The sequence below is a fragment of the Fragaria vesca genome, linkage group LG7, assembly GCF_000184155.1.
Source record: "Fragaria vesca subsp. vesca linkage group LG7, FraVesHawaii_1.0, whole genome shotgun sequence".
Taxonomy (NCBI): domain Eukaryota; kingdom Viridiplantae; phylum Streptophyta; class Magnoliopsida; order Rosales; family Rosaceae; genus Fragaria; species Fragaria vesca.
Window position 1 is genome coordinate 15,060,814 of NC_020497.1, and position 17,828 is coordinate 15,078,641.

General features: G+C 37.0%; 5 protein-coding genes across 5 annotated transcripts in view; 1 reads left to right on the plus strand and 4 right to left on the minus strand.

Annotated features, from left to right (window-relative positions):
* The window catches only part of LOC101294412 (putative nuclease HARBI1-like), a 4,534-nt gene extending 2,229 nt beyond the window's left edge, over positions 1-2,305 (plus strand). The window contains exons 2-4 of the mRNA XM_004308733.1: positions 935-1,450; positions 1,533-1,764; positions 1,845-2,305. Of these exons, the coding sequence (XP_004308781.1) occupies positions 956-1,450; positions 1,533-1,764; positions 1,845-2,305 (1,188 nt within the window). The 5' untranslated portion in view covers positions 935-955. The remainder of the gene's footprint in view (positions 1-934; positions 1,451-1,532; positions 1,765-1,844) is intronic.
* Positions 2,306-3,908: 1,603 nt separating this feature from the next.
* LOC101294601 lies at positions 3,909-6,414 on the minus strand. Its single transcript, XM_004307335.1, has 3 exons — positions 6,315-6,414; positions 5,045-5,771; positions 3,909-4,360 (listed from the first exon to the last, which is right to left on the minus strand). The coding sequence occupies exons 2-3, from the start codon at positions 5,611-5,613 to the stop codon at positions 3,955-3,957; spliced, it is 975 nt and encodes a 324-aa protein (XP_004307383.1). The 5' UTR covers positions 5,614-5,771; positions 6,315-6,414; the 3' UTR covers positions 3,909-3,954.
* A 5,018-nt stretch (positions 6,415-11,432) lies between these two features.
* On the minus strand, positions 11,433-12,230 carry LOC101294710 (F-box protein FBW2-like). The gene has a single exon (XM_004308734.1). The coding sequence runs from the start codon at positions 12,228-12,230 to the stop codon at positions 11,433-11,435; it is 798 nt and encodes a 265-aa protein (XP_004308782.1).
* A 237-nt stretch (positions 12,231-12,467) lies between these two features.
* On the minus strand, positions 12,468-14,541 carry LOC101294889. The gene is made up of 2 exons (XM_004307336.1): positions 14,332-14,541; positions 12,468-14,189 (listed from the first exon to the last, which is right to left on the minus strand). The coding sequence occupies exons 1-2, from the start codon at positions 14,487-14,489 to the stop codon at positions 13,637-13,639; spliced, it is 711 nt and encodes a 236-aa protein (XP_004307384.1). The 5' UTR covers positions 14,490-14,541; the 3' UTR covers positions 12,468-13,636.
* A 1,610-nt stretch (positions 14,542-16,151) lies between these two features.
* LOC101294996 (F-box/FBD/LRR-repeat protein At1g13780-like) lies at positions 16,152-17,701 on the minus strand. Its single transcript, XM_004308735.1, has 3 exons — positions 17,099-17,701; positions 16,547-16,735; positions 16,152-16,448 (listed from the first exon to the last, which is right to left on the minus strand). The coding sequence occupies exons 1-3, from the start codon at positions 17,699-17,701 to the stop codon at positions 16,152-16,154; spliced, it is 1,089 nt and encodes a 362-aa protein (XP_004308783.1).
* Between the last annotated feature and the right edge of the window lie 127 nt (positions 17,702-17,828).

A 17,828-nucleotide genomic window follows, 5' to 3' on the forward strand; every position in this document is an offset into this window, starting at 1 on the left:
GGGGACTTCAGCCACCGGTATGTATGCTTATATACCAGGTGCATCACCACCTTTGCCTGAAAGTCCAAACCAAGGGGACAATCAGCAAAAACCTTGAAGAGAGTTTTTGATTCTGAAGATACATCACACCCTACTAAAAGAAGAAAAGGAAATGTGTTGGGAAAGGCAAAGGTGTTGTTACAAAACCTAGAAGGGTAGGAGGTGCTGCTCTTTTAGCACAAAAAATTGACCGAATGTGTGAGGCTATTGAGAGTAGAAGTACAGCAAGTTCTATGATCAATAAGAGTGTAGAAACAAGTGATGGCACTAGTATTAAAGAAGTGATGAAGGTGGTCAGTTCTTTGCCTGGGGCCGAGCAGGGTACTAAGATGTTTTTTTTTTGCAAGTCGGTTGTTCCTAAATAAAGAGAAGAGGGAGATGTTTTGTTGTATGGAATGTCCTCACATGAAGTTGGAGTATCTGAAATTTGAGATGGCTGAAAATTAAGTTTATGTTGTGCTTGAGTTTTGTTTTTATGATTTTGTTAAGATACTGTTGAAATATTATTATGTTGGACAAGTTTTTGTATCAATTCACTATATAATGTTTGACATGATTATGAATTTGTTATTTTATATTTTTACTGTTTAATATTCATTTATATGAGCTTTACTTTTTTATTTATTTATTTATTATTATTATATTATCAGTTTTTTTTTTACTATTTTTTCATTGCTTACTTCACAACTAATACATCATTTACGAATTGGAATTTATATTTGCAGGTTTGAATGAATATATGAACAATGTCAGAGAAAGATGACGTTGAATGAATTTTGTTTTTTTATTATTTATTATTATTATATTATCTAGTTTTTTTTTTTTTTTTACTATTTTTTTCATTGCTTACTTCACAACTAATACATCATTTACGAATTGGAGTTTATGTTTGCAGGTTTGAATGAATATATGAACAATGTCAGAGAAAGATGACATTGAGGATGAGATATACATACGAAGCATACAATTTAATACTCTCCTCATTCAACATTATTATGAGAGTTATGTTCATAAAAATTCTTGCATGACATCGTCTCAAACAGGTAATAAATGGGTAATGGAAGTATTACAAGGTCATCCAAGTCGGTGTTATAATGAATTTAGAATGCACAAGGAAGTATTTTATCATTTATGTAGTGACTTGGAGACCGAATTTAGGGTGCTGGGTTCAAATAGAACAAGTCATATTGAAGTAGTGGCATTAATACTAAATATTCTAGGACATGGATGTGGGAATATGACGGCAAGAGAACGGTTTCAACATTCCGGGGAAACCGTTAGTAGGTATTTTGGAAAAGCATTAGATATGTTGTGTTCATATGGTGAGAAAATGATCAAGCCGTTGGATCCAGAATTTGAAAGTGTTGCGCCGGAGATAATGAGGGATAAGAGATACATGCCGCATTTTAAGGTACTTTAATTTTTTTTTTTAATTGATCAATTAGTTTATATTAATTGTTTATATTACTGATAAATATTTGCATTATTTTAAGGATTGCATTGGTGCTATTGATGGAGTGCATATTCCCGCTTCGATATCTCCTCAACATCAAATACCATTTATTGGTAGAAAAGGGATACCAACCCAAAATGTTATGGCGGTGTGTGATTTTAATATGCAATTTACATTTGTATGTGCCGGTTGGGAAGGGTCTGCTCATGATACAAGGGTGTTTCAATCAGTTCTTCGAAATCCCAATTCGAAGTTTCCTAAACCTCCACAAGGTAATCATTTAATTTTTTTATATATATTTTTATAAACTTTAATGTGGAGTTTTGTTAAATTTAGAAAATTTATTTGATAGGAAAATATTATGTCGTTGATGCGGGATACCCACAAATGAATGGATTTTTGGGACCCTATAAAGGTCCAAAACAACATTTTCAAGAATATCGTGGGCAAGGGCCAAGAAATGAAAAAGAGGTATTTAACCAAGCACACTCTTCTCTTAGAGGCGTTATAGAACGCACATTTGGAGCTTGGAAAAAGAAATGGCATATTTTAAGAAACATGGAAGGTTTTTCATTTAAGAAGCAAGTGAAGATTGTTATTGCAACCATGACTCTTCATAATTATATACGAAGACATGCGAATCATGATAGGCATTTTGACATTGATGAAAATTCGGTTGGCATATCAAATGATGAGATGGAGATGGATGATGCAGAAGAAGAAAATCATGGTCATGTTGCACAAGAAATGGAAGCAATAAGAAAAGAAATTGCTCAAAGTTTGATGAGAGCACGTGGTACCGCAAATTTTTAAATGTGTCAAGATATTTTTGTTAGTTACTTGATACATATGAACAAAGTATTTTGATATGTTGGTATCATGAATGTTTTGATGTGTTAAACAATTCTTTTGTTACTACTTTATGTTACTTTAAGACATGGTTTGCAGGTTATTAATGTTATTATCGGCAATGTTTTGATGTGTTAAAATAATTTTTGTTGATACTTCATGTCAAATTATTCAATTTTATCACATAATCATCATGATTAATAAAAATAGTTAGTAAATATTAATTTATATGGACAAAGTTAAACAAACCATAAATAAATTATAGTACAAGAAGTTAGTTTTAGTTTCATGTCCAAAATGGTCATTCTGCAAATTAAAAGCACTTTTAGTTGGGGAGTTTACCAAACACCTTCCACTGCTTTTAACACTAACAGCACCTATTAAAAGTCAGTTTACCAAACACTCAGACATACTTTGCTTTTCAGTCACTTATTCTCAGGATAGCTTATAAGCCAGCTTTTCTTATAAGCCAAGCTGCACCAAACACACCCTTAATCAACCAATTGGCCAATTCGATAATAGAATCATTCCTCCAAGTTGATGTATACATATGTTTCATGAACAGAGCGAGCACACACCTTGACATATAGCAAATTTATGTATTGGTTTGATTATTTTCGGGGGTTTAAATTTTCCAAAGTAGTAACGAAGTCATAGGTTAAGAAATCTAAAGCTTTACTACTAAAAAATACAACTTCAGCTCAAGAAACGTTACGAATAAAGGGTGAAGATGAGTGAATCAATAATGCAATCGCCTATCGTCTTGATCTTGTATGTGTTCTGGGGTTACTAACTTGTTGCTGATAGTCTGGGGTTGCTTGCTCCTATACGTTATTGATACTAATGTAGCCTTACCATCAAGCAATCTTCAAGCTCTAGTTGGCAATAAAACAGAAGCTTCCTCTCTAGTCGGCACAGAAGTCGATCAGGAGGTGAGGTTCGTGCGCTTTGGGACTTCAAAGACGACAAGAATGAGATCACAATGCTGTTCGACATGCCAGGACTCTCTAAACAGAATGTCAAGGTGTCTATTGAGGATGATTTGCTTGTTATCAAGGTGAGCAAAACAAGGAAGAGAATTAAGGATGATGCACGGTCTACCTAAACTTTGTAAACTTCCTAATAATCAAAGGTAACCATAGATTTCAGCCTTGCTTTACAAAAGAAATGTAGCCTACCATCGTTGTATTGGTACAGCATTGTGGTGAAGATCATGAAGCACTTGAAGTAATCCATGAGGAAGCATTTGGCATATTTCTCGAACAGTTGCTTCTACTTATTACTGTTTCAACAAATAATGTCTGAAGTGTTGATGGTTCTAAAAGCTAGTGCCAAAAGTCCTAAAGCAAATGTTGAGGGGAGGCTAAATTGGTAACTCAAAGAAGAGGTACATAAGCAGCTAAATACATTGATCAAGTGAAGGGTATCTTCCAGTTTGAAATTTGTGGTTTATCTTGAAGAAATGAGGTTTGGGTTCATGTGTTTAGCAAGATATAAGAACAAAAAAACTCCACAAACATAAGGATATATCGAAGAATAGTAATTCTATAAAAATTTAGATGAGCATGAACAAAGTGCTGGGTTGTTTATGAAAAATATACATGAAGTTTAGGTTATTTTTTCTGCATTTGCTTCTTTAGATTTCCAAGAGGTCCAAAAGTAGTCTTCTTTACCTCCTGTTTGCCACAAATACAATTGCTAGTGTTCAAATTTTTACCACAATTGAGACACAGCCCCTTGCAATTTGGGTTGCATGTCGCAGAGATAGTAATCTCCAGATGCACCGAGTCTCTTATGTGCTTTGAAATATCTATTTCTTTGTCCTCTGGGCGGAAATACAGCTGATCCTCGAAATCAATTGAGTCGTCCTCATTTTCCTCCCCACCAAATCCCGTATGAGTTTTGGCATTGTCTCCATATATCACTCCCATATTGATTATATCAGGTTCTTCTATGGGTTCATCAGTTAGGAGAAGTGAGAAGTTGGAGAATATGGACTCAGCTGCTGGATCACCACACCTTTCACACAAACATGAAATGTTATTTCATAAACTAAATGAGGGAAATCATTACATTGTGTTTCATCTTTCACCCCTTTACTTATCATATTACATTATACCAACCTACTCTCAGTTGTTTGAATAAGCAACCAACATTCATCGGCAGGAGAGCAGAATAGATGTTCTCTTAGTAGTCCCTGTTTCTCTTTGATTAATTCTCTCTCCCCCAATATCTATGTTACATCTAAAGCTCATGGGGCTTCCTCCGAGCATCTGCTCCCTACTTGCATATATCTACAGCTGACCTAATCGAGGGCTTAATTTCTTTTCCTAACAGACATGGTAACATACCTTGTACTTTCTGATGGCCACACTAGTCTGTAAACTCAAAATATATTGTTATTAGTTCATTTCCATACTACAAGCCAACCTAGGGACATCTTAACTTATCCAACACACAGGGATTTGACTACATACGTAGTGTGTTCAGACGAAGACATATTTTCTTTTCCAGTACTAGATATAGTGATATGCAGATATAAGTCATATAACGAACATAAGGGCATCAAAACAGCACCAGAAAAAGATAATTTGACAGTTTCTTAAAATCAACTCGAAAAATTGCAAGTGCAAAAACATGGGCATATGAAAAAGTGAATATTATAGTAGTGCGTAACAGAGGCAATGTGCAATTGGTGGATACCTGTTGCAAGTCAGTGTGATGACAGTTTTAATGATCCCATCAAGCCTCAGTTTTTGCTTTCTCCTTGTGATGTCAATGGAAATCTGAACTGGCGTGCCATTTGGATAGTCCTTCACAGCTTTGGTGACCCGTAACCCCATCACTGAAGCCCTAGATTTGGAGACCGTGGTTGAAAGGTTTCCCAACCCAAGCCTCTCTAATGTAGTACAGTACTCGACATGTGTTATCGAAGCGTTTCTCTTGTAAACAACTGCCCCTTCCCAAGGTGAATCTATATCTTCACCATCTTCATTTCCTTGATCACCCAAATCAATAAAAACTGTGTCTTCATCAGTGATGGATTGAAAATTGGGTTTTGTGCAATTCATCACCGTGGACATTAAGATATCATTTGGTTTCCTTCTCAACACTGTATGGATATTCTCAGTAATGCAAGACAGATACTTGCATCGAATAAAGGGAAAGTATGAAACTTTACAAGTACTCCCACAACATCTCAACCTAGAACCACTGCGCTGGTTAAAATATGAGGAGCTGACAATGGAGGATGAGGTTACTACGAAAGACATTTCGCTCTTCGAGGCCTTTGATAATTACAAAAATAAATGCTGCATACTGTGAAGTACAAGATATTAACCACTGTTTGTAGCCTGTAACAATATGACCCTAATAGTATTCCTAAGTAAGTCTGATAAGAAACTCTGCAAGTGAATTGACACAATCATATCTGCAAGAGGGTAAGAACTAGTTCAGACCAAAATAAAACCAGATAATGATAATGATAATTCCAGTACAGGGCATTGCACATTGATTTTACATAGCCATATTTCAACACCAGATAATGAAAATTCACTAAGTAAACTGTAGGGAGCAGTTAGAAGAAGACCCAAGAAACAATACATCAAGAACTTGGGCACAAGATTCTATGAGTAATGAAAATGGCGTAAGCTGTTAAGACAAGTCTAAAAGGAAATATCAGCTATGCATTTTAACAAACACCTTAGACTCAAAAGACACAGTCTTCCATTTCCAATAATTTGAGATGGTTTGACACCCAGAAGAGCATTTTTCTTCAAAGTACTTAGATAATTACAAGCACAAAATGCCCAGAAACTAAAATGAACATAAGAGCAATCTAAGAACATGAAATATATAAACAAGTTTTATGTCGGTAGAAACAGAAACTGAATTACTGAAATGTCAAACCAAATGCGTGAAGTAGGCAAACAGCGTCATCTGTATTGAAAGATAAGGAGAAGAGAGTACTTACAGTGACCAAGAAAGCCATGTCCTTGTGAGAAGCAGAGAGCTAAAAGCCTAAAAGATAAAATGAAGTGCAGCAACTAAGTATGCAAGCTTTGCTTCTTTGCAAAGAGGTAAGACCAAGTTGCGCTTTAGTCCTTGTAAATGTAAGATCCCTATTTGCGCTTTAGTCCTTATAATTTATGAAATTTTTTTGGTCTGAATTTAGACCAAGTTGATTTCGGTAATTATCAATACAATCACCGTCGGCTGTAATTGTACATGAACATGAACATAAGGATACACACCTAAATTTTTACTAACTGGACAATTTATGACGGTTAAAATATTACTTAATCTTGAACTTACATTAATGTCTCATAAAAAAAAAAAACGACAACACATATCTATATTTTAGTCACAATTTCGATCATTACCCGTTATAGATGAAAGTCATATCATCTTTTTACATATGGTATTTTTCCTTCTATTCAAAAAAAAGAAAAAAGAAAAAACATATGGTATTTTCTCATGTTTTTGACTTGAATAGTTTCATGGTACGTTGTTGCTTCTTTCAATTTTAAACGTTACTATTGCTTTAAAACTACGATAGTGTAAACGTTACTATTTTTTGGCCCAACTCAAAACAAAACATTTTTTCTTTTTCCCAATAACAACCATAGCAAGCCTATTGTTCATGCTTAGCTCCTTGTTTCTTCAGAACTCAAGCAATGCAGCATCACTGAAAGCTTTCGTTGCACCAAATCTATGCCTAGAACTTGTGCCATTTAAACTTCTAGGCTTAGATTTTACTGATATCATTTTGGACTTGACTAATGCACATACAATACAATCAGTCTGTTAGAAGAAAATCAACTGTTGTGAACTAAACTATGGTTGATAGGTAGAACTCTGTTTAGATTAGGTGATAGACAGCTGAGCTTTGGCAAGCAATCCCCTAAAAGGGTAGGTAGGTGAGGTAATTTTAGACTTGAGCAGACTTTATATATATGAGAATTGAGAAGGTAAGCTAACCAGTACCACTATTCTACACTACCCCAGCTAAATCTCATCAAACATTGAGAACTTTGGAGTCTCACTCTCTATAAATACCCTTCACGTACTCTATCTTGAACAACTCAAACAAGAAACAAATATCAAGTTCTAGATTTTCAACTAAAATGGCAGGTCTCAAGCATTGTTCCTTATTATCTATCATGGTAGCAGCATTGTGTTTGTCCAGCATTGACATGAGCTTCGGCGCCAGGCACCTATTGCAGACTTCAATTCCAAAAGGATTCCCTCCACTGCCTTCATTGCCAACACTGCCTGTGCCTACTACACTGCCTCCATTGCCAACTCTGCCAAAACCCACAACACAAATCCCATCTGTGCCAGGCACCCAAATGCCTTCTCTCCCAAATCCAACATTGCCAAACCTTCCCACTGCTCCCAAGTTCACTCTTCCTCCACTTCCAGCCACTACATTCCCCACCTTTCCCACTACGATCCCTTCACTTCCCACCATTCCATCAATTCCTTCCATCTCACCTCCTCCATCGAACTAAACACTCATCCTTGAAAATCACGAAACCTGTGTGAGTAGACACAGTTACAGGATTGATCGAGTCTATACACTATACACGTCTGTTTACCTTGTGGAATTATTGTTTTTCAAGCATCCATCCTAGATGCATTATGTTTTAGTTTTGGGATCAGTTTCACTTGTTTAATACTTACTCATTCTGTTGTATTCTGCTCTATTGTTATATATACGATTCGCATCGGTGTCCATGAGCTCTTCTCAATTTCTACCATTCAAGCAATGATGAGTGCTATCAAACTATGAATCAACTAAAAACTTTAGGAAAACAAAAAGACTTTCAAAGTTGCAAAACAAAAGTTCATTCTAGCTGTCAGCATACATCATGTCCAGTACAACCCAAGTTAGCCTAAATTCTATGCAGAAATAGATTCACACTAGTCAATTTCAAGAACAAAATGTCTATAACCCACCTCCATTAGTCCTCATGAACCTCAAGAACCCCAACAATCTCAAAATGGCTCAAGTCTAGAAACTACTAGTCCTCATCTACTAGTCTGGAAACTACTACTCCATTAGTCCTCATGAAATAGATGAAAGATATATAAATAGCAAATCGAATCATTCGTATCACATATTGAAATAGAATAGCTTATTGAACAAATACTATCAACTTTGGCTGAAGTGCAGTCTGGTGGGTCTTAAAACGATTTATGTTTCCTCGATCCGGGTATTTAACCAATGCAAGAGGGTGATGATATATGGTATTCAGTCGGAAAAATAGTCCACAATGTCGTGATTGTAGTCCCCCAAATCTTCATCTTCCTCGCCAATGTCGTGATTGTAGTCCCACAAATCTTCATCTTCCTCGCCAAGAATCTCATTCAGGGGAGCACTCACAAATTTGCAGCTACCAGCATACATGAATTTAGGAATGTGAGTTGCAAGCTCCCATATTTCCTCATCACCCTCATCAAAACCAAGACACTCCCTCACATCCAATACTTCAAGTTGTTTGCAGCCTTTCAGTATTTCCACCAGATCATTCTTATTGATGCGAGACTTTCTCAAGCACAAGAACTTAACATTAGGAACAAATTCGACAATTGCAGATGTCTCTTCTTCATCGATTGACGCATCGGACAGATGCAACCCGCAAAACTTGCTGCAATTCTTGTTTATGTGTGCCAGGATTTCCCTTATCGCTTAGGGATAGTAACTGCAAATTCGAGGTAGCTTGAGAAACTGCGATTCTCCCTTGCTTCGATTAATAACATTTTTGATAAATTGGGGTATCCTGATAAGTCTGCATTGAAGTTCATATTCGCGTGCAAACCTTTTTGTGAAGTTGTATTGAAAGCGAGAACTCTCAGTTTCGTTATGGTAGTTCCAAGGATCATTAGTACCAACTTCAGAGCTCCAAGGATCAATGCTTCCTTTCTCAGTGTCAGTGTCAGGGAAGATAAGGCGTTTCCAGCATGCAGGATCGAGGCTTGTTCTGTACCACGATTTGCAGACAAAAGGGATGACCAAGAGCAAAGGCTCCATTCCCGCTTTCTCAAACACATTAACCAAACAATCTGTGTTTAAATCCTCCCATCTTCTTCGATCTTCAGTCTGGCACTTGCGTCTGGGACTCGGAAGCCAATCCATACGGGTTAGTTTTCCTTCCTGGTGTTGCAAGTTTTCTTGACCTAGGGTTTTTGGCTTTTTGCGCAGAAGATGACTCTTAGTCTTGAACTGCTTATAGCCTTATATATTTGTTGACCCAGATTCTTTTTATTCATTTATTTATTTATTATTGTATGAGAAATGTTAAAAGTAAGAGAGAGAGATAGCAAATAGATCGGAGAATCATCTTCTTTTTATTACATAGGAAATTACATGGTACTTTTTTAAATATATAGAAGGAAACATAATTTTATTCTAACTTGATAACCTATCACTACATGAAATCAGAATTCATATTCTTATCAGCATTAGACAAAGACACACACAAAATGAATATCCTAAAAGGAAAATGACAATTCATGTAAAAATTAACTTGAAAACCATGCATGTAAAAACTTGAAACCAGTACAACACGATTACCTAACTAAAAGTAAATGAATCCTTTGGAATTGGAAAGTTTGAAGACGATTAAGAACACAGTTCGTTAGATTTGGTAGTGATGAGGAATGGATTAGAATAATGGGCGATATATATAGAAATAGCTGATGATTTCATGTAATCTTGTAGATATACGTACGTGGTTCACTAAAATCCCATAGTGATTCCATTCACATGAAATGAAGTGCTTGGCATACGTACCTTCAAACTCAATTCCTCGTAATCTGGTTGATAATATAATCTGTTTTCAAGTCATCACTGTTAACTAGATAAAGCTCTCTCTAGCATAGATGGTAAACAACTTACCATCGTGAAGAAATCTCCTAATTCCTAAAGAGGGTAGGTAGGTAAGTTATTTTTAAACTAGAGTAGAGACTTCCAAACTATATATATCAGTTCCCACCATTCCAACCACAATTCCATCCTTTCCTTCCCTCTCGCCTCCTCCATCGAATCAAACAGCTACTCATACGCTTGGATATCACGGAACTGGCAAGCAGCGGTTCTGTGTGTGAGCAGACATTGTGACAAGATTAATCGAGTCTTTATACTCTAGGTGTGTGTGTGTGTGCAAACTCTCAAATCAAGATAGGTGTGTCATTGTGTGGTTTTATTTGGCTCTCTGTTTGATCTTTAGAGCTCTTAAAACTTTATAAAGTATAAACCCATAAACCCTAGGACCCTAGCCTAAAGCCCTAAATACAGTACGTATCATTGAAACTCTAACTCTTAGTGCACGTTTGATACTCAGACTTCATTACACCTTATTTGTTAAGACTTTCCTAGACCGTGTGGGTTGCCTTAAGTTATACTAATATTAACCCATATTTGGTATTACATGGTATTAGAGTAGTTTTGCTTAATTTGTGGTTTAGAATGATGGTGTTTTCTAAGGATAACCAATTTGGGTACTCACAATAACACCATCTAAAGAGACCAAAATGAAAACAATGTGTTACGTAAACTCATTTATTTTAATATCCAGTGACACCAAACATGGTACTAACCAAACTAGACTCCTTATTTGTAACATGTAGTTATAGTCTTACTTCGTTCGCCACAGAGTACATAGTTGGCATAAACAACGGTATGCATGGAATGTCCAACCCAATCACAGTGTGCTTTTTGTTAGCGATGAATCTTCGCGAGGTGCCACAGAATGAAATCTGGCTATTTAGGAATTGGAGATAGAAGAAGTGATGAGACAGAGAGAAACTTTGAAATAGATGAATGATCTGAATAGCAGATCGAATCATTCGTATCACATAGTTTAAAACTAAATAGTGCGAGTGTGAAATGTAAATTTGGGAGTGTAAATTTCAGCTCCCTATTGAAATACAATAGCTTATCAAACAAATACAATCAACTTTGGCTGCAGTTCAGTCTATTGGGACTTAAAACGATTTCAGTTTTCTCAAACATTAGGTGCACTCCCCATCTTCAGTTGGCAAAATAGTCCATAATGTCCCAAAAATCTTCATCCATAATGTGGCCCTACAAATCTTCATCTTCCTCGTCATGAATCTCAATCAGAGGAGCACTCACAAAGTTGCAGATACATTTTGAACCAGCACACATGAATTTAGGAATGTGACATGCAAGCTCCAATATTTTCTCATCACCCTCATCGAAACCAATACACTCCCTCACATCCAAAACCTCAAGTTCTTTGCAGCCTTTCAGTATTTTCACCAGATCATTCCTACAGATGCGTGACTTGCTCAAGCACAAGAACTTAACAATAGGAACAAATTCAATTATTGCAGATGTAATAGTATCATCTTCATCGATGGACGTATCGGACAGATGCAACCCGCAAAACTTGCTGCAATTCTTGTTGATGTGTGTCAGGATTTTCCTTATAGCAAAGGTATAGCCACTGCAAATTCCAGGTAGCTTGAGATATTGCGCTTCTCCCTTGCTACGATTAATGACATTGTTGATGAATTTGGGGACACTGAAAAGTCTCCATTCAAGTCCAAATTCGCGTGCAAATCTTCTTGTGAAGTACTCAAAACGAGAACTCTCGGTTTCGTCATGATAATCCCAACGATCATTGGAAGCAACTTCAGAGCTCCAAGGATCAATGGTGTTCGGAAAGATGAGGCGTTTCCAGCATGCAGGATCGAGGCTTGTTTTGTACCACGTTTTGCAGACGAAAGGGATGGCCAAGAGCATAGACTCAATTCCCACTTTCTCAAACACATTAACCAAACAGTCTCTGTTCAGATCCTCCCATCTTCTTCGATCTTTAGTCCGGCACTTGCGTTTGGGACTCAGAAGCCAATCCATGCATGCGTGTTAGTTTTCCTTTCTTTCTTGCTTTGTGGTTTTCTTGACCTAGGGCTTTTGCTCTATTCTTTCTTTTTTAAATTAAAAGAGAAATATTTGCCGGAGTATTGGAGTCTTCGAGACGTGATCGACTACGTACCTAAAACTAGACGTATCAAATACAATTACATGACCCTAAACCTTCAATATCCCAACAAGTCAAAGACAAAATGCTTACCAAGCTAAGCTTGATCAAATTACAATGTATTTGGATTTCTCATTTGCAGATTGTTGTGCCATCCAATGCCAAGGAGTTTGCTGTTGAACAAAGAATGTCTCGATACAAAAGCAGAATGCAATATTTCATCATCTCAGAAAACATTCCCTTCTGCTACTCTGCTAGCTAGTAATAAACATTAAACACACAGATAGCAAATATAAAGTAACTTAGACAACCCATGCCAATTTCTCATTATGCATGTCATATTGATATATCAGCAGCAGTAAACTATCATCTGTTACAATTTACAAACTCAGCTTTTGCATCAGTATTCTCCATACTAGCATGGAGTCACAGAAGGGTTATGCTCAAAATGTAGACATATTAACGACTCGCTTGGCTTGCTCTAAGAGAATAAGACATGACATTACACCTGAACTGATTGCTAGTTGGTAATCTGTGCTTCATAACAAAACCAAATAGAATTGGTTGGAGTGATACAAATCCTTACAAACACAATTGCAAGGTCACTTTCTTTTATATATAGAGATTCATACTTCGATACAATGATAAATGAATCTAAGCTTTACAAGTATAACTAATTGAAATGGTTGGAGTAGGCCAAATTCCTTATAGAAACAGTTGCAAGGTTACCAATTTTCCATGTTGAGTTCACATTATCAAGTATCAACAGATGCAACATAACACATTATCCCAAAATAAGATAGTGATCGAAGACAATTATTGGACCATGAACCCTTACAACATCAGGAAGCCAAAGACACAAGCAAAGGCTAAACATAACCCAGTACAAGGCAAAGACACAAGCAATGTTTACTAATAATACTAGCTAACAGTCCTTCAAGTACAAAGCACATGACTGAGTGAAGGTGCGCATCATGAACCATAATGTGAACTCAGAACTGGCGGATGCAATCAAACGCCAAGAAACCATGATCTTGAAAAATGGCCATAGCATTCTTTCACCACATCCATGGAGGCTCTGCTAAAAGCTTGTCTACTACTTGCTAATCAGAACCCCCAGATTACACATAGATAATAGATTGACAATATCTCCCAAACACAAGATTTAGGTGTTCATAACCAAAATGCACGGAATAATAATAAATGCAGTTGGTACACATAACAATAACAGGTCAATAATTCATCATCAACATGAAAACTGCCCTCCTTACCCTCACCACACTCATGCTCTGTCCTCTAAAGGCTCTAATGTCATCACAACTCGTTCTCCTCCTCGTTGGACATTCAAGACTCTTTGTCCTCCTCCAACATTCAAGACTCTTTGTCCTCCTCCAACATACAACAGTCGTCGCCCTCCAAAACGGTTTCCATACAAGACCCTGGGCCCTCCTCCTCCCTGTCCAACTCTAGAACCCTCACACATAAACTTAGGAATACTAGCAGCAAGCTTAGCTATTTCCTCATCCCCCTCATCGAAACCACAACACTCCCTAACATCCAAAAGTTCAAGATCCTTGCAGCCTTGCAATAAAGTAATAAGACCCTGCCTACCAATTCTCGCCCTCCTCAACCACAAGTACCTAATCTTCGGCACAAACTTGACAATCGCCAATGCCGCCTTCTTCCCAATATCGGCATCACACACATTCAACCCAATAAAACTCTTGCATTTCTCCTTCACATGTTCAAGTACTCCTTCTAAAGCATTAGAGCCAGTAGGCAGCTTAAGAAACCTCACATTTCCCATGCTACGATCAATCACAAACTTGAAAAACCTAGCGGTGGAGAAACCCTTCAAATCAAGCTGAAACTCAATTGCAAATCTTTTTCTCACAAAGAACCTAAATCTAGACTCTTCATCTTGAGCATCATAACTTGAAAGATCATCAGTCCCATTAATGTCGAAAGAATCCGTACCTGGGACATCGTCTGGTACAACGAGGCGTTGCCAGCAAGCAGGGTTGAGGCTCGATCTGTACCATGACTTGCAGACGAAAGGGACAGAGACTAGAAGTGACCCAGTTCCCACTCTTTCGAAAACGTTGACCAAACAGTCCGGGTTCAAGTCCTCCCATCTTCGATCGGATTCATCACTGCTGATCCTCCGGTGATTGAAACTGAGATGAAGAAGCTGATGGTATGATTCCATGGTGGGGTTTTGGTCTTCTGCTTCTTGTGGTTCCTTTCTGAGTTTCTCTGCTGAAAGAAGAAACTTTCCTGTTCTGTAAGATGAGCTTTTGGGATTTGGGACTTGGGTGTTATTAATTTTGGTCAATAAAAGCTTCGTAAATTACAAAAAACACCCTTATTCACACTATGATAAACTATAAAGTTAATATAAACTAGTAATATAATTCCATTATCAAGTTGCAAAAGATCAACCGGAACATATATAAATGTGGAACATATATCTATTTACAGTATAATTAAACCTTAGGGACTGAGATATAGAACATGATAACAAATTACAAAATATTATAGATCTAAGTAATATTGTCGTATTTTTTTTTATAAATTAAGTGTAATTAATACATATTAAGTCTTGTTATTCTCTTTTTCTTTTTTCTTTGTTGACATTGCTACTGATTAGGGGAGATTTTCATGAATGAATTTACACTAAATTACTACAATTATAGGATGAGGTTTATATAGTGATTAAGTGGAGATTGATAATGCTAAAGGGGGTTCAGACCCCTTCATTGCATAATGTAGTTCCGTCCCTGTCTATTTAGTCATCCCATGACACAAATACTTGACATAATTTAGTTGAATGAGCTAATTTCGACCAGCTAGATTGTTACGTTTCTATCAAATATAATCGTTGATCTCACCTTTTAGAGTTACTGTATAGTTATGTATCAATACACTATTTTCAATGGTAGTAAACGAGTTGGTTAATTTAGTAACATGGAATTGATCTATCTGTATTGGAGTGTTGGGAGCTAGTCGATATGTAACTGTTAGAGAGTTAGCTAATATAATGATGCATCAATGCATTGTGTGATGGTGGAGTAATATATGATTTGCAGCTGTTACATCTTATTTGTCGAGATACTGGATTTTATGGTCTGGCTTGAAGTGACCAAAAATTTAGGCATGTTACATCTTGAAGATCCTGACTATCTCACATTGAATGCCTATTCTTCTGCTGCATTTGCTAGTTTTCGCGAGTAATTTAGACAACAAAGCAGCACCAAATGCCAAGGCACAACTCTAACCACGAGGGTTCAGTTCACTGTCACAAACTCAAAATCTAACTGTGCTTACCAAAATGGTATTAAGCTTAAGTAATGAAATAGAACAGCATTTCAATTGATGAATTGTTAAGAGATTACCCTATCTGAATGAAATTATCAGTACAAGCACAGCTATGCAGAGCTAACAATATGCTTATAAAGAACAGGTACCAGCTGTGTCAAGAACCTAATGTGCAGGATCATAAGATGAGCAATACCCAAATGCTCACACCAAAGATGTAGAAAGGTTACCACATAGCAGTGATCGATTGGCAAAAGCCGCAAAACAACATTGACATTCATCTCAAGAAAATTAGACATATGCATGATGAAGATACTACCCTCATTGTGTCTTGTATTAAATCGAACTGAGTGACGAAGTCTAAGACCCTCAAAAGACAGTCCTATAATCTGACTTAACTTGCTTGGTCTTACAGAAAGGGTACTTCACCTGTCCAGCTTTGTCAATAGTCAAAAAGAGTAGTTTTAAAGCCATCCTCACTAGGCCTTCTGCCCTTTGAGCACATCTTCATCAAAGTAAATGGAACAAGACTTTGCCTTCTGAAACAAACAAAGTTCCTTGTGTAACTCCTCTTTCTTGTCCAAGAGATTAGTATGGCAGCAGATTATGGTGAACTCATTCAAATGATAACCGTTCTCTAACAAATACTTTGCCACTTTCATGTCACATTTCCGTCCCTTGAATCCCCTTATTAATATCTTCTTCAGATGTGATGACAGGCATATAGGCACCACCTCAGGTAGATTGCGTGAACTTTCATAATCACCTTCAGTTTTCTGACAATTTAAAGAATATTAGACATGAAATGACTTAATTAGGAGCTACATTTTGGTACTCGATGAGAATCATAAGCTTTACATAGATCTTTACTTACATCTTCTAAATCAAGATATTCCAGATTAGGAGCTTTTTGGAGTAAAACTGCGAGAAATTTCCAGTAATCGCCATCACAAAAAACCAACTCCAACTCAGTCAAATTACCAAAAGCAGGGAGGCAGCAATCCTTGGTGAAAGATAAAAGTATACTAATCAAACGAAAACTCAAGTAGAAATCAAAAATTTCCTAAAGCAAATTCAAATTATGAAGTGCCAAAACAAATAATAATGAACATGCAGATTAAGCTAGTAGGGACTTGGATATTGGGATACCAGAATACGAGCCGAAAGAGACAGATATTTTGACCCCAGAAATTTGAGCCAGAAGCATATTTGGACGGTTGGGACAGGAAGGTTGTTCTTCTACGGAAAGTTTACAGATCCTAGCTCTGACCAGGGATTTTGCATTCTCCAAAAACAAATTTGGCAGACGATACAAACCAAAAAAATAAAGATCTTCAAGCTTTGGGGATCCAACACAAAATGTAATTAATTGAGAACGCTGATGTAATGACATTATCTTCAACCACTTCAGCTCTGGCGCAGAGACCTTCAAATGAAACGCAGCAATTCCTGAAATACTTACACCCAGATGGACAAGTTTAGGGCAGGAAGAAAGAAGCTTTTCCATTTCATGCTCAACAGGATCTACAATTCTAACTCTAACTTTGAGTTTGAGGGACTCGAGACTGGGAAAACAGCCTGATGCAGGAGGATCAAAAGTAATATCCCCACCACTGAATTCCAAACTTAAAATCCGCAGTGTTCTGCATGTAAAAACACTGCGCCTAACAGCAATCATGAATGTGCTAGTAGCGACAGAGATGATGTACTCGAAAACCAATCCTATTAAAACAAAGAGTGAACTTCTGGATGTCTGATGACTCCCGAAAATGAAGTGCTCGATTAACAAACCTAGCAAACCGATCAGGGTCATTGCGAGCAGTGCTAAATATTCATCATCCTCATCAAACTTCAGGTTCTGAATGGAAGTCCACTGGTTGATCCATCTTCTAGACAAAACAGTGGTCCTCACGGCATCCAGTGTTGGAAGTGTGGAAAGTATGTGACTGATAAGTGCATCTGGCAATGCACTGATCCTATCGATGGCTTCCATTTCTTTTCTTCTTTTTGAACAAGCAATGGAATCCATTACTCCAACTTCATCAAAAAAGGCCAGGAAATCTATTCTGCCATTGAAGCTCTTGCAGAGTTGCAGATACTAAAATGAAAGCTGAAAGAGGGAACTGGATGGACAAAACTTGTGAGATATTACTTGG

Excerpts from the sequence above, each read along its gene's own strand:
- LOC101294601 (XM_004307335.1), bottom strand. The coding sequence starts at position 5,613 with ATGTCTTTCGTAGTAACCTCATCCTCCATTGTCAGCTCCTCATATTTT. Across the intron at positions 4,361-5,044 it reads ATCACACTGACTTGCAACAG|GTGTGGTGATCCAGCAGCTG; the intron begins GTATCCACCAAT and ends TTTGTGTGAAAG.
- LOC101294710 (XM_004308734.1), bottom strand. The coding sequence starts at position 12,230 with ATGGATTGGCTTCTGAGTCCCAAACGCAAGTGCCGGACTAAAGATCGA.
- LOC101294889 (XM_004307336.1), bottom strand. The coding sequence starts at position 14,489 with ATGGGAGGACTTGAACCCGGACTGTTTGGTCAACGTTTTCGAAAGAGT. Across the intron at positions 14,190-14,331 it reads TGTACCAGACGATGTCCCAG|GTTTTTCAAGTTTGTGATTG; the intron begins GTACGGATTCTT and ends CTCCACCGCTAG.
- LOC101294996 (XM_004308735.1), bottom strand. The coding sequence starts at position 17,701 with ATGGATTCCATTGCTTGTTCAAAAAGAAGAAAAGAAATGGAAGCCATC. Across the intron at positions 16,736-17,098 it reads TTGCTGCGTTTCATTTGAAG|GAAATTTTTGATTTCTACTT; the intron begins GTCTCTGCGCCA and ends AATTTGCTTTAG. Across the intron at positions 16,449-16,546 it reads AATATCTTGATTTAGAAGAT|AAAACTGAAGGTGATTATGA; the intron begins GTAAGTAAAGAT and ends TTAAATTGTCAG.